The 26,863-nt window shown below is 55.8% G+C and overlaps 4 protein-coding genes across 10 annotated transcripts; 2 read left to right on the top strand and 2 right to left on the bottom strand.

Moving 5' to 3' along the window:
* Positions 1-216: 216 nt before the first annotated feature.
* Positions 217-6,800, bottom strand: Rab3d (RAB3D, member RAS oncogene family). Of its 3 annotated transcripts, none has more exons than XM_004865573.4 (5): positions 6,642-6,800; positions 4,746-4,994; positions 4,380-4,498; positions 4,162-4,286; positions 217-3,000 (listed from the first exon to the last, which is right to left on the bottom strand). In XM_004865573.4, exons 2-5 carry the CDS (start codon positions 4,971-4,973, stop codon positions 2,813-2,815), a joined length of 660 nt encoding a protein of 219 aa, XP_004865630.1. In that variant the 5' UTR covers positions 4,974-4,994; positions 6,642-6,800; the 3' UTR covers positions 217-2,812. The 3 variants fall into 3 exon arrangements, with proteins under 3 accessions (XP_004865630.1, XP_004865629.1, XP_087057809.1); XM_004865572.4 differs by having other exon boundaries at positions 4,746-5,012; positions 6,642-6,799; XM_087201683.1 differs by lacking the exon at positions 6,642-6,800 and adding an exon at positions 6,306-6,582 and having other exon boundaries at positions 4,746-5,012.
* Positions 6,801-8,054: 1,254 nt separating this feature from the next.
* Positions 8,055-10,033, bottom strand: Tmem205 (transmembrane protein 205). Of its 4 annotated transcripts, none has more exons than XM_004865576.4 (4): positions 9,828-10,033; positions 9,211-9,319; positions 8,953-9,116; positions 8,055-8,397 (listed from the first exon to the last, which is right to left on the bottom strand). In XM_004865576.4, the coding sequence occupies exons 2-4, from the start codon at positions 9,308-9,310 to the stop codon at positions 8,092-8,094; spliced, it is 570 nt and encodes a 189-aa protein (XP_004865633.1). In that variant the 5' UTR covers positions 9,311-9,319; positions 9,828-10,033; the 3' UTR covers positions 8,055-8,091. The 4 variants fall into 4 exon arrangements, with proteins under 4 accessions (XP_004865633.1, XP_004865632.1, XP_087057810.1 ...); XM_004865575.4 differs by having other exon boundaries at positions 9,799-10,002; XM_087201684.1 differs by having other exon boundaries at positions 9,652-9,839.
* Positions 10,034-10,185: 152 nt separating this feature from the next.
* On the top strand, positions 10,186-17,906 carry Ccdc159 (coiled-coil domain containing 159). The gene is given in 15 exon segments (XM_087201685.1): positions 10,186-10,246; positions 11,037-11,075; positions 11,165-11,286; positions 11,382-11,599; positions 12,348-12,381; positions 12,545-12,633; positions 12,725-12,806; positions 13,152-13,347; positions 13,782-13,849; positions 13,926-14,002; positions 14,325-14,461; positions 14,670-14,752; positions 15,793-15,894; positions 16,005-16,153; positions 17,771-17,906. Coding segments are annotated over 14 exon segments (1,284 nt in total). The 5' UTR covers positions 10,186-10,214; the 3' UTR covers positions 16,010-16,153; positions 17,771-17,906.
* Positions 17,772-25,312, top strand: Plppr2 (phospholipid phosphatase related 2). 2 transcript variants are annotated; one of them, XM_004865579.4, is made up of 9 exons: positions 17,772-17,943; positions 18,487-18,567; positions 19,276-19,464; positions 19,570-19,705; positions 20,541-20,812; positions 21,470-21,646; positions 23,348-23,454; positions 23,789-23,840; positions 23,985-25,312. In XM_004865579.4, exons 2-9 carry the CDS (start codon positions 18,502-18,504, stop codon positions 24,015-24,017), a joined length of 1,032 nt encoding a protein of 343 aa, XP_004865636.1. In that variant the 5' UTR covers positions 17,772-17,943; positions 18,487-18,501; the 3' UTR covers positions 24,018-25,312. The 2 variants fall into 2 exon arrangements, with proteins under 2 accessions (XP_004865636.1, XP_021100638.1); XM_021244979.2 differs by having other exon boundaries at positions 23,348-23,470.
* Positions 25,313-26,863: the final 1,551 nt, after the last annotated feature.

Here is a 26,863-nt window from a genome sequence, read left to right as displayed (position 1 = left end):
GGTATTTAAACATGTGTGATCGATTTCACTTAAGAGTATGGTCTCCAGGTCCATCCATTGAGCTAGAAATGTCTCAAGCTCATCCTTCTTTATGGCAGAGTAGTACTCCATTGTATAAAAACCACATCTTTATCCACTCGTTGGTTGCTGGGCATTCGGAACAGCCCCTTTCCTGGAAGCTGCCATTCACTACAGGAAATAAAAGAACAACTGCACTTTGGCATAACTTCTTTATTTTTTCTTATGTGGAGAAAATGCACGTTTTTCCCTATGGATATCAAGGAATTGCGTATGTAGCACCTCACGGAGGGTGTACACGGCCCGCTGTGGTCAGAGTAGTGTGTCTCAGAATCGCTAGGGGCCGCTACGGAGCAGAATCGTCATTGCAAGACCAGGACTGGATTTTATCCTTTACTTGCTTTTCTAAGCAGAGGAAGAAATGGTCCTGGGGGGGAGGGGCCGGGCGCTAAGGCACAGGTGCGCGCTCTTCCGCGGGAGCTTTTCCAGGGCCTGGTGATTTCCATCTATGAACTTAACCCTCCCTCCCCCTCAGCGACCTCCGAGGACCCCCGTTTTAGTTCCCTAGTGACCATCATGAGGGGAGCCTCCCTCTCTAATCACACCATGGGAAACCTGATTTATTTTTAGAAGAAACAAACATGGGCCGGGGATTTAGCTCAGTGGTTCGGCCCCCTGCCTCGCAAGCGCAAGGTCCTGAGTTCAATCCCTGGTACAAAGAAAAAAAGAAGAAACAAACACAATTTTTCCTATATTATTTCCACTCTTGAGCGAACCTCAAAGCAGATCTCTCTGCTGCTACTTGAAGCTGAACTCTAGAAGACTTTTTTTTTTTTTTTTAGAGACAGGGTCTGCAAGTGTAGCCCAGGCTGAACTTGAACTCAGGGCAATCTTCCTGCCTCAGCCTCCCAAGTGCTGGGAATTACAGGTGTGTGGCACCATGCCGGGTAATCATTCAATTTCTGGGTGTGCAAAAATCTCGCTGTAAAGTTCTACGGGCAGCTCCTGGTGTGGGGTACACGGAGCTCCCTAGAAATAAATGTGAACTTAAACGAGCCTTTAGCACTCAGATACCCCTGGGGGAGAGAGGCACAAAGGCTACAGGAAGTCACTTTGGCAACAGGAACTTGGGGGATGGAGTCGGGGGAGCTGGGGACACAAGCCATCTCCTCAGACCGTCGGCACAGTGCGGTCCTGTTAGGGGGTTCTGGTTGGTGTTGAGGGCCAGAAGCAGGTGCCATGCCACCAGAAGTGGGCTTGGGTGTGCTCTGGACCAGGGTCCCAGGACTCCCTGACACTGCTCACAGCCCATCCCGCATTAGCACGAGGACCTGCCTCTCCTCGGCTGCATCCACAGAATGCAGGTGACAAAAGCAAGCTGCATAACCCGCCCTCTCACCACCCCGCCTGACCCCCGCAGAGGCCCTCAGAGGCGACTTCTCCGTTAGCATGAATGTCACAGCCCTGGACCCAAGGATGCCACAGCTCCGGAAACGGACACCGGATCCTCCAGTTGAAGAAGCCTGAGTCCTGACATCAGAAAGTCACAGGCAGCCCTGGAGTGGCAGTGTTCACCCAGATTCCCAGCTACCAGGGAGGCTGAGGTGGGAGGATCACAAGTTTGAGGCCAGCCTAACAACTTAACAACACCTCCTGTCAAAATTAAAAAGGAGCAGGGAATGGAGCTCAGAGGTAGAGGACCGGCTTAGCCTGGATGAGGCGATGGGCTCCATCCCCAGGACCACACAGACGAGGAAGGAAGGAAGGAAGGAAAAAAGGAAGAAAGTCCTAGGCAAGCATGGGCGGTGGGAATATTGCTCAAGTTCCTTTTCGAGCAGGATGTGAGATTTGGAAAGATGTTGCTTAAAATACAACCAGCCAGATGGTGCCTGGGCGGGAGGGTCTGGGCTCCGGCTCTGAGGTTAACGCCAGGCAAAAAGGAAACACTAAGGTGCAGCTGATTCCCGGCCTCCCCGAAATACCCCAAAGTCCAGTATTCAATCCAGGATCAACCCAAGCATGAGGGGTCAGGAATGATGTGGACGGCTTGAAGCATGGAAGGCACTTTTGGAGTTTCTGTGCCAGGGGCAGCTGAACTTCCTGTCCCTTCTTTTGGAGACAATGTCTTGCTATGTCGCCCAGGCTGCCCTGGAACTCTCAGCAATCCTCCTGCCTCAGTCTCCTGAGTGCTGGAATGACAGGTGTGCACCACTACACCCAGGTCCCCATCCCTTCTATAACAGGAAAATGGGCTTTAGTATTCAATCTGCCAGCCAGAGGGAGGGGTCTGTGGGGCCTTGAATCGTGATCTCATGCTAAAGCCTTGGCATTTGGGGGGTCACATGGAAGGCGCAAGGCTAAGCTGGGGGTCCTGAGAAAGAGAGGCTGCCTCTGCCTCTTCAGAGAGAACCTGCATCATGACACTTTCCGCAGACTCCTACACACCAGGCAATGCCCAGCACAGAATGTCCCCAGAAAGTGTTTCTATCCTAGAAGGCACTATAGAGGCCTCTTTCCCAGGCATGGTGGGACATGCTCCAGCAGCCACCCCACTAAAAGGCCTTGGAAAGCAGCAAGCTTGTGTATGACAATGTCCCCAGGCTGCTGCCTGCAATGCTGAGCCGAGCCCCTGGGGTTAAGCATGGTGGTGACACAGGAAGTCAGCCATTCCAGGCTGGGGAGTAGTAGATGGGAGAGAAGAAGGGGCCCTGAGCTTGGGAACAGCTCTTGTGGCTCATGCCTGGGTCACAGTCCCTGAGGCGGCAGATGAGGCAGGTGGGGGCCAAGGCTGCCCCTAACAGCCACAGCTGCTGGGCTGGGGTGGCACAGGGTCCCCTAGGGCTGGGCCTTTCCCATTGCTGCCTGGGCTGGAGCTGGCTTCCAAGGATTCGTTCATCTTCTCGCAGATGACATCCACCAGGCGCTCAAACACCTGCTTCACGTTGATGTTCTCCTTGGCACTGGCCTCAAAGAACTCGAACCCTGGAGGGAGACAAGGTAGGAATACGTGTGAGACCCCTGGGCCAGGGTCCAGGCCGTGGCATCCCTCACATTTGGGTTCCCCAGTCTGCCCTTTATACTGCTGTGCAACCTGGGCTGAGTGTCTTAGCCTCTCTGAACTTCAGTCTGCTCATCTGTAAAATGGGAACAGTGGTGTTGGTGTGACTGATGCTGATAAAGATCTGCAGCGGCAGCCCTGGTCTGGAGAATCTCAAGAATCTCTGTCACAACTCGGTGGCTACAAGTGTCCAGGTAGCAGTTTGTAGCCAGGTACGGTGGCACCAGCCTGTAGTTCCAGCTACTCAGGAGGCTGAGGCAGGAGAATTGCTAGAGCCTGTGTATTGAAGTCCTGCCTCGGCAACATAGCAAGACCCCATCTCAAAAAAAAGAAAGAAAGAAAGAAAGAAAGAAAGAAAGAAAGAAAACAAAAGAAAAAGAAAAGGGAAAGAGGATGATTGTAGATTTCAGCTGAAAGATCAGCAAATTTTCCCTGCAAACGGCCAAATAATGAAGACTTTAGGCTCTGTGGCCCATACAGTCTTATTTATTTATTTATTTATTTATTTATTTATTTATTTATTTATTGGTACCAGGGATCAAACTGGGGTCCTTGTGCTTGTGAGGCAGGCGGCGGAACCACTGAGCTAAATCCCTGGCCCTATTTTTAATTTTTATTTTTTGGATGAAACCTTTTTTTTTTTGGTACTGGGGATTGAACTCAGGACTTTGGGCTTTCGAGGCAGGCGGTGGAACCACTGAGCTAAATCCCCGGCACACATAGTCTGTTTTAACTACAAGGCCCTGCTAATGCAGCACAGACATTGCCACAAACAGTACATAAATGGGTTTGTGTGTGGCTGTGTCCCAGGGAAACTTCACTTACGCACAGAAATTTGGGAGGCTGAGGCAGGAGGATTGCTGAGTTCGAGGCCAGACTGAACTAACTACAGAGTGAGACCCCCATCTCAAATAACCAAAAAAAACCCCAAAAACTTCTGAAATAGAGAAGGTGGCACACCCGTGGATATATTTCTGGACAGATCCTCAAAGGATTGATAATGGTTGTTGGACCTGGAACTTGAGGATAGGAATAAGATTTGATTGTGAGAAACCCATGTCCTGCAGCCCAGGTTTCGAACTAACCAAGGTCATTGGCGAGTCTCCAGCCGTCCTCCGTAGGCACAACCCGCTCGTCCTCCAGGTCACATTTGTTTCCCACCAGGATGACCTGAGCATTGTCCCAGGAGTAGGTCTTGATTTGTGTGGCCCTGTGCAGTTGTGGGTCATGAGCAAGGGCAGTAGTGGGTCAGGGGGAGAGGGCAAAGGTCAGATGTCAGGGTTCAGGAGTCAGGAAGACTCACCAGTCCTGCACGGCGGCAAAGGACTCCTGGTTGGAGATGTCATACATGAGCAGGAAGCCCATGGCTCCGCGGTAGTAGGCTGTGGTGATGGTCCTGTAGCGCTCCTGGCCTGCCGTGTCCTGCCAAACAGCAGCTGTTAGGCAGCCGGAAGCCATGCTGCTGCTGATACAAGGATCCAAGCCCTCCCTCGGGCCGTGATGGACACAGTGCCCTGCTCACAGCCCAGTCTGATGGGGAAGGCACCAACCTGTTTTCATGGCCTCCGGGGTCACTAGCAATCCAAATGCACCTGGGGTAGGGACCCCGCCCACCACCCTAAGCCCCAGCCCTTGCGACTCCCAGACCCAGGCCCGATGCCCGGCCCACCCAGATCTGCAGCTTGATCCTCTTGTCGTGGCGGTAGACGGTCTTGACCTTGAAGTCGATGCCCACAGTGCTGACAAAGGCGGGGGTGAAGGAGTCGTCAGCGTATCGGAAGAGGAAAGATGTCTTGCCCACGCTGCTGTTGCCAATCAGCAGGAGCTTGAACATGTAGTCGAAATTCTGGTCAGCGGCATCCCGAGGGCCCGCAGTGGGGTCTCCGGCTGATGCCATCTTGCCAGGGACCTCGGGGAGCTGGGGAAGACAGAAGCCCTGCAGGGGGAACCGAATACTCTTAAGGGCCCCAATGGATCCACTTGGCCTGGGTTCAAATCCCGGCTCTGCCAGTTGGAGGCCAAGGAACCCTGGCTGAACACCCTCTTTTGGAAAACGGGATGTTTGTCATAATCCCAACCTGAAAAACCACATGATTGGGAGCCTAAAATGAGTTTCTTTAGTCATTCAACAAACATGTACTGAGTGCAGTTCTGTGCCAGGCCCTGCTCACCGCAGTGACATAGCTGCAAATAAGACAGGACAAAACCCACCCTGGGGCATCACATGCCTTCCAGTGGGAGGTTATTAATTCACTTAATGGGCATAAAACAGTGCCAGGGATATAGCTGACACTCAATTCCTGCTTAATCTTCATGCAAAAGTGAAACTGAGCTTTTTGTTTGCTTGTTTGTTTGTTTTTGAGATGGGGTCTCACTAGGGAGCCCAGGCTGGCCTCAAACTCACAGCGATCCTCCTGCTTCAGCCTCCTGAGTGCTGGGATTACAAGTAGCCACCATCATGCCCAGCTTGGAGGGGGCTCCTGTTTTGAACCCCAAAGCTCTGGCAAAGGGCTCAAATACGGGGCCGGGGTGTGTGTGTGAGGGGGACAGGCATCTCTAGCGGCCACCAAGGAAGTCTTCGGAGGCCAAATGGACTTTGCCCCCGGGTGAGCAGCTGGTGCAGCCCAGGTGTGAGCTGGCGCAGGGGGACCCTGGCAGCTGCTGCAGCACCCTCAGGCCTGAGTGTTGACTTTGGCGGGTGCCCGCCCTGCCCCCACCCCAGCCCAGCTTAGCCTTTTCCCCCTCCCCAGGGCCAGGGGGGCTCTGCGGACACGGCCCCGAGTTTAGAGCCCTGCTCTCCGCGCCAGTGGGAACCTGCGGGTTCTGTTTGTCCAAGGGGCAGGGAGGCAGGAGCCAGAGTCCTCGGATCCAAGGAAATGATCGCAGCCACCTGATCACCACCAGGCCCACACTGCGACCACAGTTTCCCACTCCTGGTCCTGCTGCCTCCCAGGGCCCCAGGCGCCCCCTCGACCCTCATCCCCTCCGCAGGCCTCAGTCTCCCTGGCCGTCGCTGCCTGGACAGCACAGAACGGCCTGCACCGACACAGAGCAAGCTCAGGCCAAGCCGTTTCTCAATCGCCTTTGAGGCTTTTTTTTTTTTTTTCCATTTTAAACGAGGACCCAATGGGCCCCACCCGTGTTCCGGGAGAACGAGTTTGAGGAGGGGCAGCGGTGACGCCCGCTGGGCAGGGCCACCAGGCTGGGGTCCCCGCCCACCCCACAGCACCTCTTCGGGTCGCAGCGCCCCCTCCTCCGGTCCGACCCTCTGCCGACCCTCCTCACGCAGGCCAGGCTGCCAGGGTCCTGCGGGCGCGATCTGTCCCCGTTCACTGCTCTGGGGCCCCCCAGGGGTGCAAGGGCGCTCAGCCTCCTCCCCCATCACCATATGGTCCATCGTGGGGCCCCATCTGGGCACCTGTCCGGCCCGCGCCCCACTCCCGCGGCTCGAGGAGCCCAGCTGGGAGCGGGCGAGGAAGGGGCGCCGCGCAGCCCCCCTCTGCTCCTCAGACCGCCTTCCCGCACCCCGACTTCCTTCCCCAGCCCCCACGCTCGGTGGACGGACCTGCTGGAACGCGCAGGCGCCGAGCGAGGTGCGCTCCCGCCCGGGGTCACGAGGCGACAGGGCGCTGCCCGCGGGAATCCGGCTCCGAACTCACTGCCTCCGCCACGACCCCCGCCCCGCAGCCCCGCAGCCGCGGCCCGTCTCCAGCAGCCACCCGGATCCCGCGCGGGCTCCGCCCAGGCGGAGGGGCGGGGCCACCGGTGGGCGGGGGATAGAGGGCGGGGTTTGTCGATAACGGGCGGGAGGGGCGGGAAGCGGTCCGGACGCCCAGAGGCAGCCCGGCCCAAGCAGCAACAGCTCCTTCTTCCTGGCGCTTGCTTTCTTTCTCTTTCTTCTTTTTTCTTCCTTCCTTTCTCGCTCCTCTCTCTCTCTTTCTTGTTTCTTTTTTGCAGTGCTTGGAATGAAACCCAGGGCCTCAAGAATGCTATCCACAAGGTCAGGGGAGCAGCATCACCAGCAAGAGTTCCTATTACCGTATGTGTACAGCAGTTAAGAGCATAGATTCTACCTTGGCATTGGTAGTGCATACCTGTAACACACTTTGGGAGGCTGAAGCAGGAGAATCGCCTTGAGTTCAAGGTCAGCGTGCACTCCACAGCAAGCCTGTGTCTCATTTAAAAAAAAAAAAGGCTCAGATTCCAGAGCCAGTTTTGAATCCTAGATCTATCACTTTGTAGTTTTGTGACTTTGGACGTTACTTAACCGCTCTGGGACTGTTTCCACATCTGTCCCAAAGCAACAGGTCCCCCTCATAGGGTTGGTGAGGATGCAGCTCTGAGTCTGTGCGATGCCAGGCTCAAAAGTGGGCTAAACACCTTTGTTCAATACTCTTTTTCTTTTTTCTTTTTTTTTGGCACCGGGGATCGAACTCGGGTCCTTGCACTTGCACAGCAGGCGGCAAAACCACTGAGCCAAATCCCCGGCCCTGCTCAGTACTCTTAAGGGCGCTTAGTTAAGAGCTCTTTTCACAGTAATTTCAGCACTCGGGAGACTGAGGCAAGAGGATCACTATGAGCCAGCCTGAACTACATAGAGAGACCCTGTCTCTAAAAATCCATGACAACAATAACAATGATGATAATGATAGAAAAGAAAATAATAATACACAGTACTGCAATGGTCAACACCATGCCTGGCATAAAGAAGGTGCTGAATAAATGAGCAATATATATTTTTTCAGTACAGGGGATCAAACTCAGGACCTTGCGCTTGCAAGGCAGGCAGGGCGCCACTGAGCTACATCCCCGGCTCTATGATAGGAGGCTTAGGGGCTACAACCACTAACGCTAATCATGACACCACAGGAATGGAGAAATTGAGGCTCTCAGCATTACCCTTGCACACGCACACGCACACACACACACACACACATCCCACCCCTTCTCAGGTAGGGAGAAACAGCTGCAGCAGCCATTTCCAAGGAAGCCTTTATTGATGTGCAGGGCCCTTGCTAGAGGCTTCGGAGGCCCAGGGCCAGGCCGGCGAGGCAGAGACCATTGCTCAGGACACAGCCCAGGTTGCAGATTGAGGAGAGGCCATGGTAGTGGAAGAAGTTCTGGCGGAGAGCACTGTACTTCGGGTCCTTGTCCCGCAGCTGGCGGTAGGGGTCGGGGCCCTGGAGGCTGCCTGGCACCTCCCCACCCAGACCCCGTTCCTTCTCCACACTCTGCAGAGCCCACATAGCAGCCGTGGTGCGAGGCTCTAGCCAGCGGGCGTTGATGGCAGTCAGCACGAGGCTCAGAAGCAGGAGGCAGCACTGTGGGGTGGTGGAGGGGAATTCAGCAGCGATCCTCCAGCCTCAGCCTCCAAGTGCTGGGATGACAGGCGTGGGCCACCACGCAGGGCCAGAGATTATTCCTGAAATACCTATCTTACCTCACTGCCCACATCTGAGGAATACAGGGGCCAGAGGGAGAGCAAGGTAGAGAAATCCCAGACACAGAGATGGTTCCTTGCCTTGTAGCTGGGAAAATGTGTGGGTAGGGAAGAGAACCCTAAATTCCCAGTCAGGCTGTTTTTTAAACAATGAGCTGGGGTCAGAGCTCCAGCATAGCTGAGTCACTACAGCCTGGCAGCAGGCCCAGCCATGGGAAGGAGAGGGATTAGCAGCCAATGGAGAGATATCAGGAGATAGACAGGGCTGCTGGGGACAGTTGTGCAGGCTGTGCACTGCTCAAGGATACCCAATCCCCAGCTTTGTCTCCACCAGGAAGAGGGGCACTCATTTTTCAGCACAAAGATACCACCGCTGGTGCTCACTGGGGTCTTGGAAACAAGTCTCCAGAGGAGAGTAGCACTCCAGTTCACATACCTGGCTGGCCTCCCAGAATGTAAGCTGAACCCAGGCACACTGGGAAACTGCGATGCAGAGGTTGCTAAAGGCACAGGCCATAGAGATGTGGAAGTAGAAAGGGAAGAGTTTGCTTTGCACTAGGCCGAAGGTGTGCCGGGGAAGGTTTCGGAAAAGCAGGAAGCCTATGACACAGGGGACCGTGCAACTGTTAGGACTTGTCCAGGTCCCCCTCCCATTTCTGTCCCCACCCTGGAAGGCCAGGCCAAGGGTCCCTACCTGAGGCGAAGGTCACCCACATTTGCATGCCCCAGGCACCAGACAGGACCAGCAGATGGACCACCTTCACCAGGCCTCCTGGGTCTCTGCCTTCCTCCATGGCTGCGCCCTGCGGGGAGGGATCAGGCAATCTGGGCTCTACCTTTGCCCTGTGAGTCCTCTCAGTCCAGGGACCCGGTCGCTATCGATCCTTGAGAGACCCAGGAAAAACAGCCCAAGGCTGGGAGTGGGAGACATCCCGACCCCAACCCACCAGGTGTCAGCGCCCAGGACCTCGAGCTCTGTGGACTCCAAAGTCCAAGCCACCTCGGAGACCCCCCCCCCCCAATTTCAGCCCCAGCCCTCCATTTCGCAGCCCTAGTGATTGATCTTCAGAGACCGCTCACCCGTGATCCCCAAATATCGCCCTAAGGATCCAGCTCTAACGGCCGAGACCCCCACCTCACCACACGACCCATGACGACCCCAAAACTCCTTCCAGTCACGGGAAACCTCAAATCTCATCCCTAGGACACAGAGGCCCCGTTGGGAACCCGGAACTCAACCCGGAGCACCCAGAATCGGTTACTACTGGCTCTGGCACCAGACCTCAAGCGGCAGACGGCTGAGTCCTGTACCTCACTTCCACGCTCGCGAGTCGAACGCGAACCTCCGGGGCCTCTAGTCTTGGGTCAGCTCAAACCGACATTTCGTCCCGCCTCCCCCCTAGAGGCTGGGACCAATCGGGATAGCACATCTGTGGCCTCTTGTCCCGCCCTCTTAGATATTGACTAATAGGCTAGCAGGCCCCAGCCTGAAATCCCGCCTCCTCGTCAAGCTTTTATCCAACTAAACAGCCTCTAGCAAAGCACCAATGAAACCGTCCCATCCAACAAGAGGGCGGGGATAAAACGTCTGCCACACCCCTCTCTGTGACTGCCTTCAGTGTCTGTGCTTTAATGTGATGGAGTCCCAACGGGATCAAATTTCAGCTTCATAGCTAGAGACTAACTTCGCGGTCCCGCATGGGAGAGCAAGAACAGGTGCTATGTGGCAGGTGGGAGTAGGAGGGGGTCGGGAGTCTGGCGGGCGCCGGGTTCATGGCCCGGGGGCGGAGCTTAGTCTGATGGTACCGCCCCCTCCCGAAAGAATTCTCCCAGGAGAGGCAGCCGAAGCATCAGTGGCCAAGACCGTAGTGGGAGACAGGATACAGGCTTGGGGACCTGCCTTCAGTTGACACTCCAAAACGCTTTTACCTTTTCCTTCTCCAAGCCTCTAAGGGCTCCCATGGTCCCCAGCCTTTCAGCATGATACTCAAGAACAAACACTGGCCGGGTGTGGTGATGCATGTCTATAATCCCAGCACTCTGGAGGCTGAGGCAGGAGGATCTCTGTGAGTTCGAGGCCAGCCTGGGCTACATAAGGAGTTGAAGGCCAGCCTGGACTACAGAGAGAGATACTGTCTCAGGAAAAAAAAAGATTAAGAAAGATTTTACAGAGAACATGCTGGGTAGGGTTTTGAAGGGTATATGAGTCCTCTAGGGAGACTGAGTCAGGGGAAGAACACCCAGTCAGCGGGCCCAGCAATAGCAACAGAAAAGTCTAGAAGGTTTGGAGGACCTGGATGAGTGTGACCCAGTACAAGGATCCCTTCACCTGGAAGTTTTTCTGGCAAACCTGCCCTGAGTCAAGGTTTTGCTAAGTTCCCCAGACTGGGCTCAAACTTGCAATCCTCCTTCCTCAGCCTCCTAGAGCACTCTGCAAGGGCCTCATTTATTTCTGTGGTATCTTCTTGGTCCTTCTCACTGTCCAACTCAACCAGGGGTCTGATGTCATCCCTTATCCAGCCCCAGCTCCTGCCACCACAGAGAAGCTGAGCAGTCAAGGTGGAGGCCTCTGGAGGGTTTGGGGAGAATCTGGGAGTGCTGGAACACAGGGCTGGCCTCAAAGCAGCCCCCATCTGCCCTCTTCACAGCGACTCCCTTTTGACCGGCCTGCCCCGGGACCCTTACTACTTGATACCCTGTCGCTCTTTCCCTCCCTTGCCCTCCAGCATGTGTTCATCGGATGACAGCAGGACATGTGACAAGTACCAAGGTCTGACATGGAGCCGCCCTGGGGCTGGAGGGCTGGGAGGGGCTGGGATGCAGGACCTGCTCTGGGCTGTCCCTCACCGCTAGGGTCTCCCTCAGACAAGGCTTTGGACTGCCTGACTCATTGGTCCAGGACCCCACAGCCTGAGACTGGAGCAGCCCCCTGTTTGGAAAGCAGTATGAGGAGCTGGGACTGAAAGCTGGAGGTTGGCTCCGGGCTGCAGGTGCACATGGCTCCCTCTTTTGCCGACCTGGACCTCCAGAAGGAGGCCCATCAGGACCACAACCTCCTGAAGTGGCACTGTGACACAGCCAAGGTCACCTCCATCTAGGAAACCCCTTCCATCCAGACAACCACTGCCATCCATCATTGTGGGGCTTAGGGAAGGGACAGTAGGATGGGGCAACTGTCAACCAATGTCACACTGTGTGCCTTCAGTACCTAGAACAGTGGCCTGTGGGATCTCCCCTGTGGAAGGGAGGAATGGAAGAAATGCGCAGTTGTGTCTTTGCTTTGTTTGAGGCAGGGTCTCACTACGTAGCCCAGGCTGGGCTTGAGCTTACAGCAGTCTTCCTGCCTCAGCCTCCTGAGTGCTGAGACTACAGGTGTGGGCCACTGCGGCTGGTTTCAATGGGTCTTTTCCATGGTGGCCTCTGGGTGTGACTCCACTGTATGCATGAGTGGCTGCGCTTGTGTCTGAGGTGCGTGTGGCCTTGTGGGTTAGTGTGCGTGGCTGTTTCTTTGTGGCTCAGGTTCCAGTTTGGCCACTGTGGGCCCAGTGCTGTGATGTCCACAGTAGACATCATTTGCCCCTAAAGCGAGAGACAGGGCTGGCATCTGCCATCAGGGGCAACCCACAGGCCCACAAGCATGGGGCGTGTACTGAAGTGGACTTCTGAGCATGCGCAGGCCATGCGAGGCGTGGGGTGCATGAGTGGACCAGAGGCAGCTTTGCCTGCACTCATGGCTTGGGACACGCCGAACTTTTGTCCAATCCTCTGATCTGGGTCACTGTGAGCACCGCAGGGGCAAACTTCTACTCCCCTCTTGTCCTCGTTCCCTAGAAACCCTCAGAGACCAGGAATCCCACGGCCAAAGGTAGGGGGACCAACGAGGCTGTGCGGGGGGTGGGGGGGCAGCCTAGCTCCCACCTGGCCCTCCGCCCTGGCCTCCATAACCCCATCATTGCCCACTCGCCGTCCCCGCGGGGCTCAGTGGGCCACTGCCTGTCCCCTCTCGGAGCCCTGCTGACCGCCCTCAGGCCAGTCCACCAGGATGATTCCCGACTCGCAGAAGCTCTTGTGGTGTGAACTGGAGTCACTCAGGAGCCAGCTACAAACTCAGACCAAGGTGCAGCACCGTGCTCGGCCCCAGCAGCCTCTGTTCCACTCCCCTCCCCGCTTCCTTCCTTACCGTCCCAGGCCTGGCCTCTTCCACCCAGGCCTTTGAGTTCCTGAACCACTCGGTGACCATGTTGGAGAAGGAAAGCTGCCTGCAACAGATCAAGATCCAGCAGCTTGAAGGTGAGCTCTGGGCGGATGGAAGTCAAGGTCAGGCTGGAAGCTGATGCTGCCAAGGTCATCAGTTTCAGGCCAGGCTCAGAGTTGGGGGAGTCTGAGGTCAAGGTCAAGGTCAGGCCAAGGTTAGGGCAAGCTGAGTTCAAAGCTGCCTCGGGGAGCCACGTGTGGTGTTGCAAATTTGTAATTCCAGCACTCAGGAGGCTGAGGCAGGAAGATCACTGAGAGTTTGAGGTCAGCCTGGGCTACACAGTGAGTTCAAGGCCAGCCTGCACTACATAGCAAGACCCTGTCTCAAAAAAATAACAAAAAGTTGCCCAGGGTTCCATCAGGGTCCCACCTTCTCCGAAGAGGTGCTGAACCCCAAGGGGCGCCAGGGCAAGACCGATGGGCACAAACGGGGCACAGAGCAGGGTCAGCAGGAGCTGTACGGGGCCCTGGCGCAAGGCCTGCGGGGATTGCAAAGGACCCTGCGAGATGGCGAGGAGCTGCGGTGGTTGCACACCACTAGCTGCCTGCAGCTGCTGGCCCAGGAGATCCGGGACAGGTGGGTGCTGGCGGGAGGCCAGGGTGGAGAACAGGAGAGGGCCATGGACGGGTCCAGATCAGAGCCACCTTGGGGGGGATGTGGAAGGCTTGGGGGACAGCAGGAAGGGGTAGGAGGCCTGGGGGAGACAGGCGGCTGTGGAGAGGGTGTGGGGGGACTGGAGGACAGAAGGCAGGGAAGACAGGAGGCTGGGGGTGGGATGGGAAGGAAGCCAGGGGAGCTGGAGGTGGGGGTGCCGGTGGGGGAGGGCCCGGAGGTGGGGCGCTGAAGGCCGGGCAAGGGGTGGCTAGGCTGGAGGCCCTGAGGAGGGGACAGGGCCGGGGAGGGGGGTGGTAGTGGGAGGGGGACAGAGCCTGGGTGGTTGGACAGATGGGGACCCAGGAGCGGAGGAGGCTTGGAATGGGCAGGGGTGGCCTCACAGCCCATCCCCTCAGCAAGAAGTTCCTGTGGGAGGAGCTGGAGCTGGCACGGGAGGAGGTGACCTTCATCTACCAGAAGCTCCGTGAGTGCCCAGACCCCAAAACCCACAGGGGGGCTGTTCTGCCACCCCCGTCCCCCCGAGCCCCATCCCCCCACAGAGGCCCAGGAGGATGAGATCGCAGAGAATCTCTCCAACATCAAGAAGCTGCAGAGAACACAGGTGAAGTGTCGCAAGGTGAGTGACAGAGGTGGGGTAGTGGAGGAAGGGGGACCCTGCAGGAGGTGCGGGTGTGTGGGAGTCTGACTGGAGGCTGGGTTCAACTCCCAGCTCTGCCACTTACGCTGTGTGACCATGGGCAAATCACGTTGCCTCTCTGGCCCTCAGTGCGTTTGTCTGTGTAATGGGTATAATAGCAATGCTCCCTTCCTGATTGGGCAGCTTGCTTAACTGAGGGCTTGAATGCAGCCTGGTGTATAGTAAAGGCTACATACAATGGTTACTGTTCACCATCATCATTCTTGTGGCTGATTTCTCTTCCCACTGGGCCCTGACAAAGATGAAGCAGCAGCAGCAGCAGCAGCAGCAGCAGCAGCAGCAGGGATATGAGGCATCTGCCTGTCCTGAGAGAGAGGAGGCAGTGCTGGGTAGCAATGACTGGAAGGATGACCTCCAGAAAGAACTAAGTGACATAGGGTGATGCCTGGCCCCAGTCTGATCTTGACCCCTGACCCCCGACCCTCATCTCATCTGCTCCACTCCAGCTCCAACTTCTGGAATCTGGACTTTCCTCTCCTCCCAGTACTCGCCCTACAATGGCTCCCCTGGCCTCAGCCCTGCTGCTGTCCCCACCCTGAGCAGTCAGGGGTCCCCTGAGTGGCTCCATCTCTTGGTCTTCCCACAGGTCTGCTGTCCATGGGCTGCAGAATTCCATCGATGGTCTTGCCATGTACTCAGAGGCCCCCTGCAGGACCTCCAGCCTCAGGGGTAAGGAGCTGAGCATCAGCTTCATTTACGGGGGGTTGGGTCCAGAGGTGCTACTGGGGTGGGGGGTCCCACCTTTCCAGTCATATTAAGTAACGTTCTGGGGTTACAATAATGTGTTACTGAAGATTTCATCCAGAGGTCTCTCAAAGTCACATTCAGGGTCCCTCTGATCTTTTTAAAGAGTCAAGGCCATCCTGGGCTACATAGTGAGTTTAGGGCCAGCCTGGACTACCCAGCGAGACCCTGTCTCAAAAAAAAGGTTAATGAGGGTACCCTGAAGTCATCATGTGGGGTCACTTTGGGTCATATTCAAGGGATATAGGAGCCATGATCATGGATCACTGTGGCTTTTTTCTTCAATTTTTATTTTTCATTAGCACACGTTTGCAGTGCATAGTGACTGCATGCCTGTGTGGAGTTGGTGTGTGTACCTAACACATCTGAATTCTTTTTTCATCCCATTCTCCCCTCCCTCCATCTCTTGGTCTCCTTCCCATTTCCTATTATCCTACTTCCCATTACCTGTCTTTTATTTTGTTCTTTATATTTTGGATTTCTCATATAAGAGAAACCATGCGATATATAAACTTGTGTGTCTGATTTACTTCACTTAGCATTATGGTCTCAAAGTGCATCCATCTTCCTACAGATGACTGACTCACGTTTATCCTTCTTTATGGCAGAGTAGTACTCCACCATGTGTGAATAACACACTCTCTTTGTTCACCCATCTATTCGTGGACACATAGGCTGCTTCCAAGATTTAGCTGTTATGAATTGTGCTGCTATAAACCTGGGTATGCATAGATCACTGTGATATAATGTCTTTAACTCTTTCAGGAAGACCCCTAGAAGGGGAATAGCTGGGTTAAATGAGGTTTCTAGTTTTAGTCCTTTGAGGAATCTCCACACTGATTTCCATAATGGTTCCACTGTGGTATAACCTCCAGGGACACCGGGGCCACGTTCTGAGATTACTAAGAGCTTCACATTCAGGATTCCTGCGTGAGCCTCCAGAATTACACCCATCTCTCCCACAGGACACAGGGGACACCGGTGCCTGAGCCCTGGGCTCCCTTCCTGGGACACAGAATCCCACTGGGACCCACCGCCTTTTGGCAAGAGCAGAGCCTTCCCTTCTGGTGGGGTTCCTCGCTGGCCCCCACGACCCTTCCCCTCCAGGCCTGCCCTGCCTGAGCATCTTGGGGTCCCCTGGATCAGGCCAGGCCCTGACCACCTTCTCTCTCCACAGCTTGAAGAGCCGGGGACTGCTCTTCCTGAAGAGCCCTCCAGAGAGAAAATAAACTAGCCGAGACCCTCCTCACCCCGGACTCCTGCTCCTGCTGCTTCCATGCTGGGAACCTCCCCTCACCCCTAAGTTACTCCTGGGAGTCAGGGCAGGTGCAGAGACCCCAGAGATCGTTTGGGTCAGGAGACAGCATGAGGACAAGGTCCAGGGCCAGTCTGTCCAGGAAGGAGTGGCCTGACAGGCTTTTCCACATGGTCCTTTCTGGTGGGGGAGGGTGCCCTGGGGATCTGACTCTGGCTACCAATACCAAGTAGGAAAACTAGGGCCCAGAGGGGAGCCCTCCCTTCCCATCCTAGTGTCCTCCTCGCCCTCCATTCTCCGTTCTCACAGAATCTGTGCTAACTCGCCCCGCCTCCAAGAAAAGAGGCTCCACCCAGGCATGCTAATGAGCGCCCTGAATCCCCGCCCCACTGGTTTATGCAAATAAGGCGCCCAGAGGGCCCGCCCCTTCCCGCCTAGGAGTCTGCGCCGCGCGGCAGGGCCCGGCGGATCTTGTCCCCAGCCCCGCGTCCGCCAGCTGGGCCACTGGTCCGTCGGTCCTGCTGCGCCAGGTCGTCTAGGTGGAGTGGGCTCAGGCAGCGGCGGGGACGGAGAGACGGGGCGGGGGAGGGGCTTGGGGCGCCCCCTCCCCCTCCTGGGGGCGTCCTACCCTCGATCTGCCTGTCCCGGTGGGGACATCGGTTCCTGCGATCGGATCTTTTCGGGTACAGCGCGAAGAGGGGGAGGGGAGGCGACCAGCTGGGGCGTCGCATGGGGCTGGGGGAGGGGAGCTTGGCGAGGACCCTGGCCCTGAGGAGCTGAGCAGCGATGGTGAGGATGACTGTGGGTGACTGTGACCGTGTGGCTCCCTCCGGGTGTGTCCACGAGTGTGTGGCTGTCTCCTGCGATTGTCGTCGTGTGGCTGCTGTGGTGGGTATCACGCTCTGCTGTGCGTGTGGTTGTGATGTTGTGGCTTCCTTGGGTTGCCGTGTGACTGCTTTCACAGCGTGGCTGGCGTGGTGTCAGGACGGCTGTGTGCGTTTGACTGTCATGGTGTGGCTGCTGTTGTGTGTTCATTCTGAGGGTGGCTGATTCTGCATGCCGGCATGTGTGCCTTTCTTGTGTGGCTGTGTGTGTGTGTGTGTCACGCTGCATGTATGTGCCCTTGTGTAACCATGTGGCTGTGACTGTGGATGGCACCATGTGTCTCCCATGACTGTCAGCCCAGATGAGAGACTGTTAATGTGTGTGGCTGTCATTGAGTGCTGGTAGCTGGGGGTGTGACTCTGTGACCGGTTCAGTGACTCCCCTTGTGTGAGGTGACTCTGCTGTGACTCAAGTGTGTCGGCAGCCTCGAGTCCGTGGCAGGGTGAGGGTTTGGGGCTGTGCGTTGGGTCTCTGCCTGTATGTTTATGTGGGGGAACATGTTTGATCCGTGTGGGTGTCCATGACAGGCGTTGTGTATGTGTGTGTGAGTGTGGTGGTGAGTGATGTGGGTGTTGGGGACCTGTGTGAATGAGCTGGGCCTGTCTTGTGCACTGCAAGGCAGGTGCCCAGCACAGGATGCCTGGTTATTGTGATGGACGCCATGTCGTGTGTGTGTGTGTGTGTGTGTGTGTGTGTGTGTGGTGTGTGTGGTGTCTGGGATGAAAATCTAGCTAAGTTGCATGCACACGGGCAGCCCCAGCATTGGTGACTCTGGGCATCTGACCCTCCATGTTACCCTACAGAGTAACCTGTGGATGAAGCGCCGAACGCAGAGTGGCTACCCTCTCCTCCCTGGGTCTCAGCTTCCCCACCTGCATGATGGAGGTGACCATCCCCGCCCTGCTGGCTGCCGGCAGCGGCTGTGAATCTGTGGTGGTGGGGGCAGCCTGTAGGAAGCCCTAGGGCACCTTCACAGGTGAGATCCAGGGGAACAATGGGGGTCAGAAGGTGTGACTCTGTTGCCCCTAAAGTGCTGGGGCATGAGGATGCACCAGGGGAGGGTTGAGTTGAGCAAGAGGGGGGAGGCAAGGGGGCTAGAAGGAGGGGGAGGATGGGGAGGAAGCTGGGAGAGAAGGAGGCCCTGGCTATCAGCCCGCACCAGACCCCAGGCCTGAGAGGACAGCGGAGGGGCTGAGGGGAAGGGGTCTCCACCTGGCTGCTGGAATCCCTTGCCAAGGCTGAGGGGGAGGGGTCCTCCTAAGATGCCTGGGTCCCAGTCTCTGTTCTGGCCACAGAGGCAGGGGGCCACTATAGCATCTCTGGAGTCCAGAGGAGGCTGGGCAGGTGGTGTCAGGAAGGGGGTCCCAGCAGGGGCCAACGGGGCAGGACCCGGATTGCAGAGGCATGGCCACAAGGCTCGAGGATGTGGAGCCAGAGTTCCTGGCGGCCACAAGGCTCAGAGATGGGGCCAGGGTCCCTGTGGTCCGCCTGGAGCGCCCACCCCTCTGCGCCTTCACAGGCCCAGCCTTCAACCATGGCGGGAGGGAGACCGCACCTGAAAAGGAGCTTCTCCATCATTCCCTGCTTTGTCTTTGTGGAGGTGAGGACCTCAGGACCCTTCCCAGAGGGGACACACCTGTCTTCCCGACTGCCCAACCCTAGGCCCTCCTCACCAGGCCACCCCTGTACCATTTTCCACCTCCTCCCTGTCACCCCGGGCTCTCCACTGCTGTCCTCTTTCTCTTGAGAAGTGGCTTGGGCTCAGAAGTGTCCTTGTCTGCCCCATCCACCCATACTGAAGGGCTCTAGGTACCTGGGCCTCAGTTTCTCCCATGTCCACCTTTCCTCTCTCTATTCCCTTCCCTTCCTTTCCTTCCTTCTTCTCTCTTCTCTTTTTTGCCTCTTCTCCTGACTTGTATTTCTATCTCCATCTCCCCCAAGTCCTTCTCTAACTTTCCCTCCTACCTCTCTCCCCTCATTGTCTCTCTCACTCCTCTTTGTCTTGGTCTCTGTCCACTTTATTTATTTATTTATTTATTTATTTTTGAGGCAAGGTCTCACTATGAAGTTCAGGCTGACTTCGATCTCACTATGTAGCCCAGGCTAGCCTTGAGCTCATGGCGATCCTCCTGCCTCAGCCTCCCGAGTGCTAGCATGACAGGCAGGCACCACCATGCCCGGGTGGTCTCCGTCTGTCTTCCAGGGTCTCTCTCTCCCTCCATTTCTGTGTCTCTGTCTCCTGGCTTCCACGCCTCTGACCATCTCTTCTCTCTCCCTGTCTGCCTCTTCCTGCCCTGGCTGGGCACAGTCTGTTCTTCTGGGCATTGTGGTCCTGCTTGCTTACCGCCTGGAGTTCACAGACACCTTCCCGGTGCACACCCAGGGCTTCTTCTGCTATGACAGTACCTATGCCAAGCCTTACCCAGGGCCTGAGGCCAGCAGCCGAGCACCTCCTGCCCTCATCTATGCCCTGGTCACTGCTGGGCCCACCCTCACGGTGAGATGGTGGTGGTCGCCTCCCAGGAGGTGGGAAGGGAAGGTGGGGGCTGGTGGCCATCTGGGTTTGAAAGCCAGGAAGTCCCCACCTCGGTGTTGTCCACAGATCCTGCTGGGTGAGTTGGCGCGGGCCTTCTTTCCCACACCACCCTCAGCCAGCCCTGTCGTTGGGGAGAGCACCATTGTATCAGGGGCCTGCTGTCGCTTCAGCCCCCCGCTGCGGAGGCTGGTCCGCTTCCTGGGTGAGCGGCAAGTCTGGGGCCGGCCCTGTGGTGATGGGGGCGGGGCAGGCGTAGAGGTGAAGGGCTACGAACAGCTCAGTCATGTTGAGAATTGCAAGTGGGAAGGAAGAAGTCCTAAAATTGCCATGCTGGGGTCTTCAGGGGGCAGAGGGACCCGGGCTCAGACCAGACATAAGGGAGATTCCAGGGACATTAGAGGTGTCTACCCCACCCAACTGGAGGACGGGGTGTCAACTGGAGGATGGGGACCCCCAAAATGAGACCAGGGCAGTCTCATGGAAAAGGAGGGACATGGTGGTGGCCAAGCAAAATGGTGTATGGGGCAGGGAGATGAGACTCCCAGTCACATTCAGTGGAGCCCTTGTCACACTTGGTCACAGCATGAGGAGCAGAGTTGATCCCAAGTGGTTGCCCCAGGGAGTCCCATCCCTGGCTCATGTGGGGCCACAGGGGGAGAGGGGTCCACTCGGTAAGAGCTGGTGCAGTGGCAGGTATCGGGGCCCCAGAAATGTTATCAGAGTCTTCCCAGGAAGTCCAGACATGGACCCGGTCCTATTGGGCTGGTTGGTGTTGAGGGGTCCCAGCCCAGCTCTAGCTATAGGTTCCTGACATGGGGTAGCCCCAGAGGGATGAGATCAGATGTACCAAAGGGAGCGGAGCCATCATGGTGGTCCCAAAGGAAGGGACACCTTAGCCGAGGGATAACAGGGTCCCAGGTGTGCTTCTATGGTGGTCAAGGAAACAAGTGGCTCAATGGAGCCACAAGGAGGTTCTCAAGAGGAAGGGCTAGAAGCTCCGGGCCCTTGCGGTGACCCCCTCCGTACCCCTCCACCAGGAGTGTACTCCTTCGGCCTCTTCACCACGACCATCTTTGCCAACGCGGGACAGGTGGTGACTGGCAACCCCACGCCACACTTTCTGTCCGTGTGCCGCCCCAACTACACGGCCCTGGGCTGCCCTCCGCCCTCTCCTGACCGGCCAGGGCCGGACCGCTTTGTCACCGACCAGGGCGCCTGCGCGGGGAGCCCCAGCCTGGTGGCCGCCGCACGCCGCGCCTTCCCCTGCAAGGACGCGGCCCTCTGCGCCTACGCGGTCACCTACACGGCGGTGAGCACCCTGGAGAGCTCCTCCTACCTCTGTGAAGCTCCGCCTATGCTGTGGCCCAGCCCAGGGGCGGAGCCTACCCAGCGGGGGGGGGCGCCTCTGACTCCGCCCCCATTCAGCCCACGCCCTTGAGCTTGAGTTTGTCCTGTCTGGCCACGCCCCCTGCCCCCAGCAATGCCACGCCCAAGAGACTATTGACTCCGCTCTTTGGCTCTTTGAGGCTACAGGTCCTGAGTAAGACTGGCTGCCTGAGCGGTGGGTTTTGACTCCGCCCCCCAGAGCCCTGCCCACGCCCCTGACTCTTGACAGCGTTAGGACTTCTAACTGTCCTCTGCTTTTGCTTTGACTCTGTTGCTTTGACTCCTTTTTCTGGTCCCTGAAGCTTCTAGCCCTGCCAGTGGTCCCCTGGGCTCAGGATGCCACCTTCTGGGGTTCCTGAACCTGCTCCTTTGGCCCTGACGCCTCTCCCTTGGTTCTCTGGCCACGCCCTAACCCAAGGAGCTTCTTTCCCATATTATGACTCCGTCTTGGGGAGCACCTGAGCCCCAGATCCTGACCTCTCCACGAAAGCCCCACCCCTGGCCACGCCCCCAGCCAGAAAGGTCCCCTCGGATCAGCGACCTCTCCTGCGCCTGTCCCTGACTAGCGTGGCCCCCACAGATGTACGTGACCCTAGTGTTCCGCGTGAAGGGCTCCCGCCTGGTTAAGCCCTCCCTCTGCCTGGCCCTGCTGTGCCCTGCCTTCCTGGTGGGCGTGGTCCGCGTGGCTGAGTACCGCAACCACTGGTCTGACGTGCTGGCCGGCTTCCTAACCGGGGCGGCCATCGCCACCTTTCTGGTGAGTTCCCGCCCACCCAGTTTTGCATGGGAGACACCCCAGCCCTGACCCTTCTAGCCCAAGGCAGGCCTGCATGATGGTGGAAAGTGTAGACCCTGCCAGCCCAGGCGAGTCCTTTAACCTGCCCCTGCATGGATGGTCGCATCCGTAAAGTGAGACAATAATAACATCAAGATCAGGGTGAGGCACTCCCCCCAGTGCCAAATTTAAGGGGGTGAACGCCAAAACACTCAGCGCAAGATAAATATTTTAATGAAATATTTAGAAAATCAAAATTCTTGCTGTGTATGGTGGCTTATGCCTGTAATCCCAAGCACTTGGGAGGCTGAGTCAGGAGGATGGAAAGTTCAAACTTAGCCTGGGCAATTTAGCAAATTAGTGAGATTCTGTCGCAAATAAACATGGTTGAGAGTGTAGCTCAATGTGAAGGCCTTGGGTTCTAGTACAAACAAACAAAGCTGGGCAAGGGGGTGTATGGCTATAATCTGCAATGGTGTAAGGCGGGAGGCTTGCCACAACTTTAAGGCCAGCCTGAAGTACATATCAAGATGCTGTCTTGGGCTGGGGATTTAGCTCAGTGGTTCTGCTGCCTGCCTCGCAAGCGCAAGGACCCGAGTTCAATCCCCAGTACCAAAAAAAAAAAGATAGATAGAAAGATACTGTCTCAAAAAGGAAAAAAAAAAATCTGCCTAAAAAAATTTTTTTAAAAATTCATGGTGGGCTTGGTGCCACATACATGTAATCTCAGCAAGTTCAAGGCCAGCCCGGACAACTTAGTGAGAACGTGTCTCACATTTTAAAAGATGAAAAAGTGCTGGTGATGTAGTTCAGTGCTCCCTGGGTTCATTCTTCATTTCGGGTTGAAGGGTGTCAAAATTCATGCCAAACATTTTTTTGTTTTGTTTTGTTTTTTGAGACAGGGTCTCCCTATATAGTCCAGACTGGCTTTGCACTCAGCTAGCCTCAAATTTGTGGTGACTGTGCCGGGGATTTAGATCAGTGCTTCCACCACCTGCCTCACAAACAGACCCAAGTTTGATCCCTGGTACCAAACCCCCCCCAAAAAACTTGTGGTAATCCTCCTGCCTCAGTTTCTTGAGTGCTGGGATGACAGGCATGCACAGCACACCAACCCCGGCTAAAATATCAAACATTTAAATGAGGCTAAACCGGGCATAGTAGCAAGCACCTATAATCCCAGGACCATGGAAGCTGAGGCCGGCATGAACTACATAGTGAAACCCTGTCTCAAAAACCAAACAAGCCAGGGATTTAGCTCAGTGGTGCCGCACCTGCCTGACAAGCACAAGGTCCTGAGTTTGATCCCCTGGTACCAATAAAAAATGTTTTTAAAAACCAAACAAAAACACCTCCCAAAAAACATGACACAGGGTTGTAGCTGAAGAGTAAAGTGTTTGCCTAGTATGTGTGAAGCCCTGCAACCACAAAAACTTAAATGAATACAGGTTGAAACCTGACCTTGGAAAACACAGCCTTATTAGTCCTGGCCCTGTGGGGTAAATAATGACACTACCGACCTTTCAGTAAGGTGGAAAGAGTGGTTCTTGACTCTCAGTAAGTGCCATGAAAATGTTACCTGTTCTTGAAAACCTGAGCCTCAGTTTCTTTATCTGAAAGATAGGGCTGGTGTTTCTGTAACTCCTACATTTCTAGCCTCAGGCCTCCCCTCTTCTGTCCAAGGTCACCTGTGTCGTCCACAATTTCCAGAGCCGGCCACCCTCTGGCCGAAGGCCCTCCCCCTGGGAGGACCTGGGCCCCACACCCACCATGGAGAGCCCCCTCGAAAAGTTAAGTGTGGCCCAGGTAAGGGGGGCCGGGGGCTGCTCCCGGCTGGAGAGGGTGGTGGGTGGAGGGCCAAGAGGCAGGAAGTCAGGCAAGAGGCGGGGGTGTCTGAGCCGGGGGAGGTGAGGGGTGTTTATCTGTGGGCCAGGTCCTGCGGCAGGGATGGCCCAGAGTGGAAGTGTGCCCTCCTCTCCTGTCCCTCCTGTTCCAAAGGGGCAGCACTTATCCATACGACTCTGTTTTGTCTTTTCCACGGGGCTCTGCCGGCTGAGCCTCTCTTGCCTCCGAAGGCGGGGTCCAGGGATCCTCTAGCCCCTTCCCTCTGCATCTCTGTCTCAGGAACCGGAGGCCTGCAGGCCGCATTCGACACCGGCGCGGCTCACCCCATCCAGTGAGTACCGAGGAAGTGTGTGTGTGGGATAAACAGTGGCAGTGGGACTTCCCCATGGGCAGCCACTGGCAAAAGATCCCCCTAAGCTTCCTTGGACGCCGCCCATGTTTTCTAATCCCCTGCTCTCTGTCTCCTGAACTCTAGAGCCGCAGAACTGCGCCCGCCGTGGCCACCTGATGCCCAGCTGCGTGTCCTCCAGGGCCCCAGCCATGTGTTCGTCGCCCCGTGTGCCCCGCCCTCGATTGAGGTCTGAGCCAACGCCCCTGCCCCTGCCCCTGCCCCTGCCCGCGCCGGCGCCAACCCCCAGCCAGGGGCCCTCGCCCTCCTCCCCTGGACCTGGGGGGCCGGGCGGGGGCGGGGGGCGTGGCCGGAAGCTGCTGCTGCCCACGCCCCTGCTGCGGGACCTGTACACCCTGAGTGGACTCTATCCCTCCCCCTTCCACCGGGACAACTTCAGCCCTTACCTGTTTGCCAGCCGCGACCACCTGCTGTGAGACCCCACCCCCACCCCGGAATCTGCCCTTGTCCCTGTTTCTCGCCCCCCCCCCACGCGTGTGTGTGCGTGTGCCATGAGAGTGCCAAAGCCCCCTGCCTCCCAACCCAGCCAGGTTCAGATATCAGGAGATGGCTGGAGGGGCAACTGCGAGAACCCCTGCCTCTGCCTTCTGGGACCTCTCTGTAGGTAGACTTGCAGATGGGCACTTTCCCTTAAGACTGCCCTTTAAAGGGCTAAAACTTGACCCTATTGGCTACTGCCCAGCCAATGAGTCTCCACTTCTCAGAATTCTCCCCAAAAAGAGTTTATTCCAGCCAATGGGAGTCTCCCTATCACTTCCTGGAATCCTCAGGCAATTTTGCAACTCCAGCCAGTGTTCAGTGTCTGAACACCCAATAGGAGCCCTTGGCTTTCAGAATTTCTAGAATGGGTGGGTATGATTCCAGTCAATGGGGGACCGCCCGTGTTTACTCGTGTGCACACAGGAGGAGGGCGGGGGGTCATCCTTTGTCACCAGGTCCTCTCTCAGAATCACAGAGCCCAGCTAGGGTGGGGGACAGGCTCCCCAATGGCAGGGTCCTGGGGTACCTTTTCCCCTCCCTCGTGTGTACCCTCTCATCCAGTCCCTCCCAATCCCTACTTAAGCAGGGCTTGCCCCAGTTGAGGTTTTGGGGTTCAGGGTGCTGTGTCTCCACTTGCCTGTGCCCAGGGCACTCCCCAAACCCTTCTCTTATTTATTAGGGCTGTGGGAAAGGACTTTTTTTTCTCGGAACCCACCTGTCCACCTTGCCCACTCTGCCTGGGCCTCACGCAGACGTGCCATCTTGGGGAGCATGGGGTAGAGCAGAGGGGCTCCCCTCCCGTGAGCAGCCAAAGGCAGTGGGCAGAGGAGGCACTGTCCCCCTTTTCTGCTCCCTCCTCATCTTTAATAAACACCTGGCTTCTCATCTTTAATAAAAACCTGTTTGTAGCAGAAGTCTGGCCTCTTGCCTGCCCCCCCCCCCGCCGTGGGGGTGAGGGGTGGGACAGGGAGGACTGCAGTCGGGGGTCTCAATGGCTGTGAAACTGGCTGTGGATGGCACAGTCTGTCTGAGGACAATTGTAGGGAGGCGTTGTGGGGCTATGGGAACTAGGGATTTGGGTCAAAATCCTGACTCAGCAAATCCACAGTGAGGGACCTTGCATGCCTGTGTTTCCCAAGCAGCTGGTCCGCTGGTGACAACAGCTGGTGTTCAGAGGGCAGAAGGGACAGAGTGAGGGGACCCTGGGGGTCTTGAACATGCAGGGGGATATTAAGAGGCACTAGAAACCCCCACACTGAACACCTGGATGTGGGGGTGAGAACAGAACAGCTGTGAGCTGGTCCGAAGTCTTAACTGTTGAGAACCCCACAGAAGGGGTAGGGAACTACAGACACTGTGGCTGACAGGGGCTTCAGACAGACCACTGGGAACCAGAAAAGGGACATCCAGTTCCCTTTGCCTGGCACTGTCTGTCATTCTTCAACAAACATTGTAGATACCTACCATATCTCAAGCTGTCTTAGTCTCCTCTGGCAGTTACAACAAAATACCATAGACTTGGTGGTTTACACACAACAGAAGTTTCCTGCGGTTCTGGAGGCCAGGAAGTCCAGGATTACAGCATGGGCAGATTTGGTGTCTAGTGAGGACACAGGAGGAAGGGTGGACTGGCTCTCTGGCTTATAAGGGCACTAATCCCATTCTTGAGGGCACCACCCTCATGACCGAATCACCTACCAAAGGCCCCACCTTCCAATACAAGCACCTGTGAGATTAGGATTGCAGTACATGAATTTTGTAGAGGGAGGGACACAAATATTCAGTTCTCATCACAGGAACCATGGCCATGAGCAGACACAAATCCCTGCCCACATTAGCTTGTACTCTTTTTCCCCCAAAGAAAACTTTATTTTTTAAAAACAGGTAGTTTTAAAATTTATAAACTGTGTTTTTTCATTGGTACATTTTAGATATACACAATCTTCACATTCATCATAGGAAATTTGAACCTGTACATGATGTATCTTTTTTCTTCTTTTCCCATTTCCCTCCTCTCCCTTTTACTTCTCTTCCCATTCTTAGTTACAAAGGTTTTTTTCCATTCTTTTCCTTTTATTCTTTTTTTCTTGTCCCTTCCTTCCTTTCCCTTCCCCTCTCCTTTGTTCCCCTTCTCCTTTGAACATTTTCTTCCCATTTCCAAATATTTATTATATAATTTGGTCCTTATTTCCACTTCCAGTTTTTCACACCAGAGAAAGAATGAAATATTTAAATGTGTGTTGAATTTATTTCACTTGAGTACAGTCTCAAGGTGTATCCATTTAGCTAGAAATGTCTCAAGCTTATCCATCTTTAGGGCAGAGTAGTACTCCATGAATAAAAAATCACATCTTATTTATCCATTTATCAGTTGATGGGAAATTGGGCTGTTTATGAAATTTAGCTATTACAAACTGTGCCACTATAAACATGGGTGTGGATATATTACTGTGGTATGATGCTTT

This window comes from Heterocephalus glaber, unplaced genomic scaffold (genome assembly GCF_053883595.1).
Source record: "Heterocephalus glaber isolate CG9 unplaced genomic scaffold, H.glaber_assembly_v1.0 deba00001760, whole genome shotgun sequence".
In the NCBI taxonomy this organism is placed as follows: Eukaryota; Metazoa; Chordata; class Mammalia; order Rodentia; family Bathyergidae; genus Heterocephalus; species Heterocephalus glaber.
Note: the sequence above shows the minus strand (reverse complement) of the source record. Positions and strands in the feature narration are given on the sequence as shown.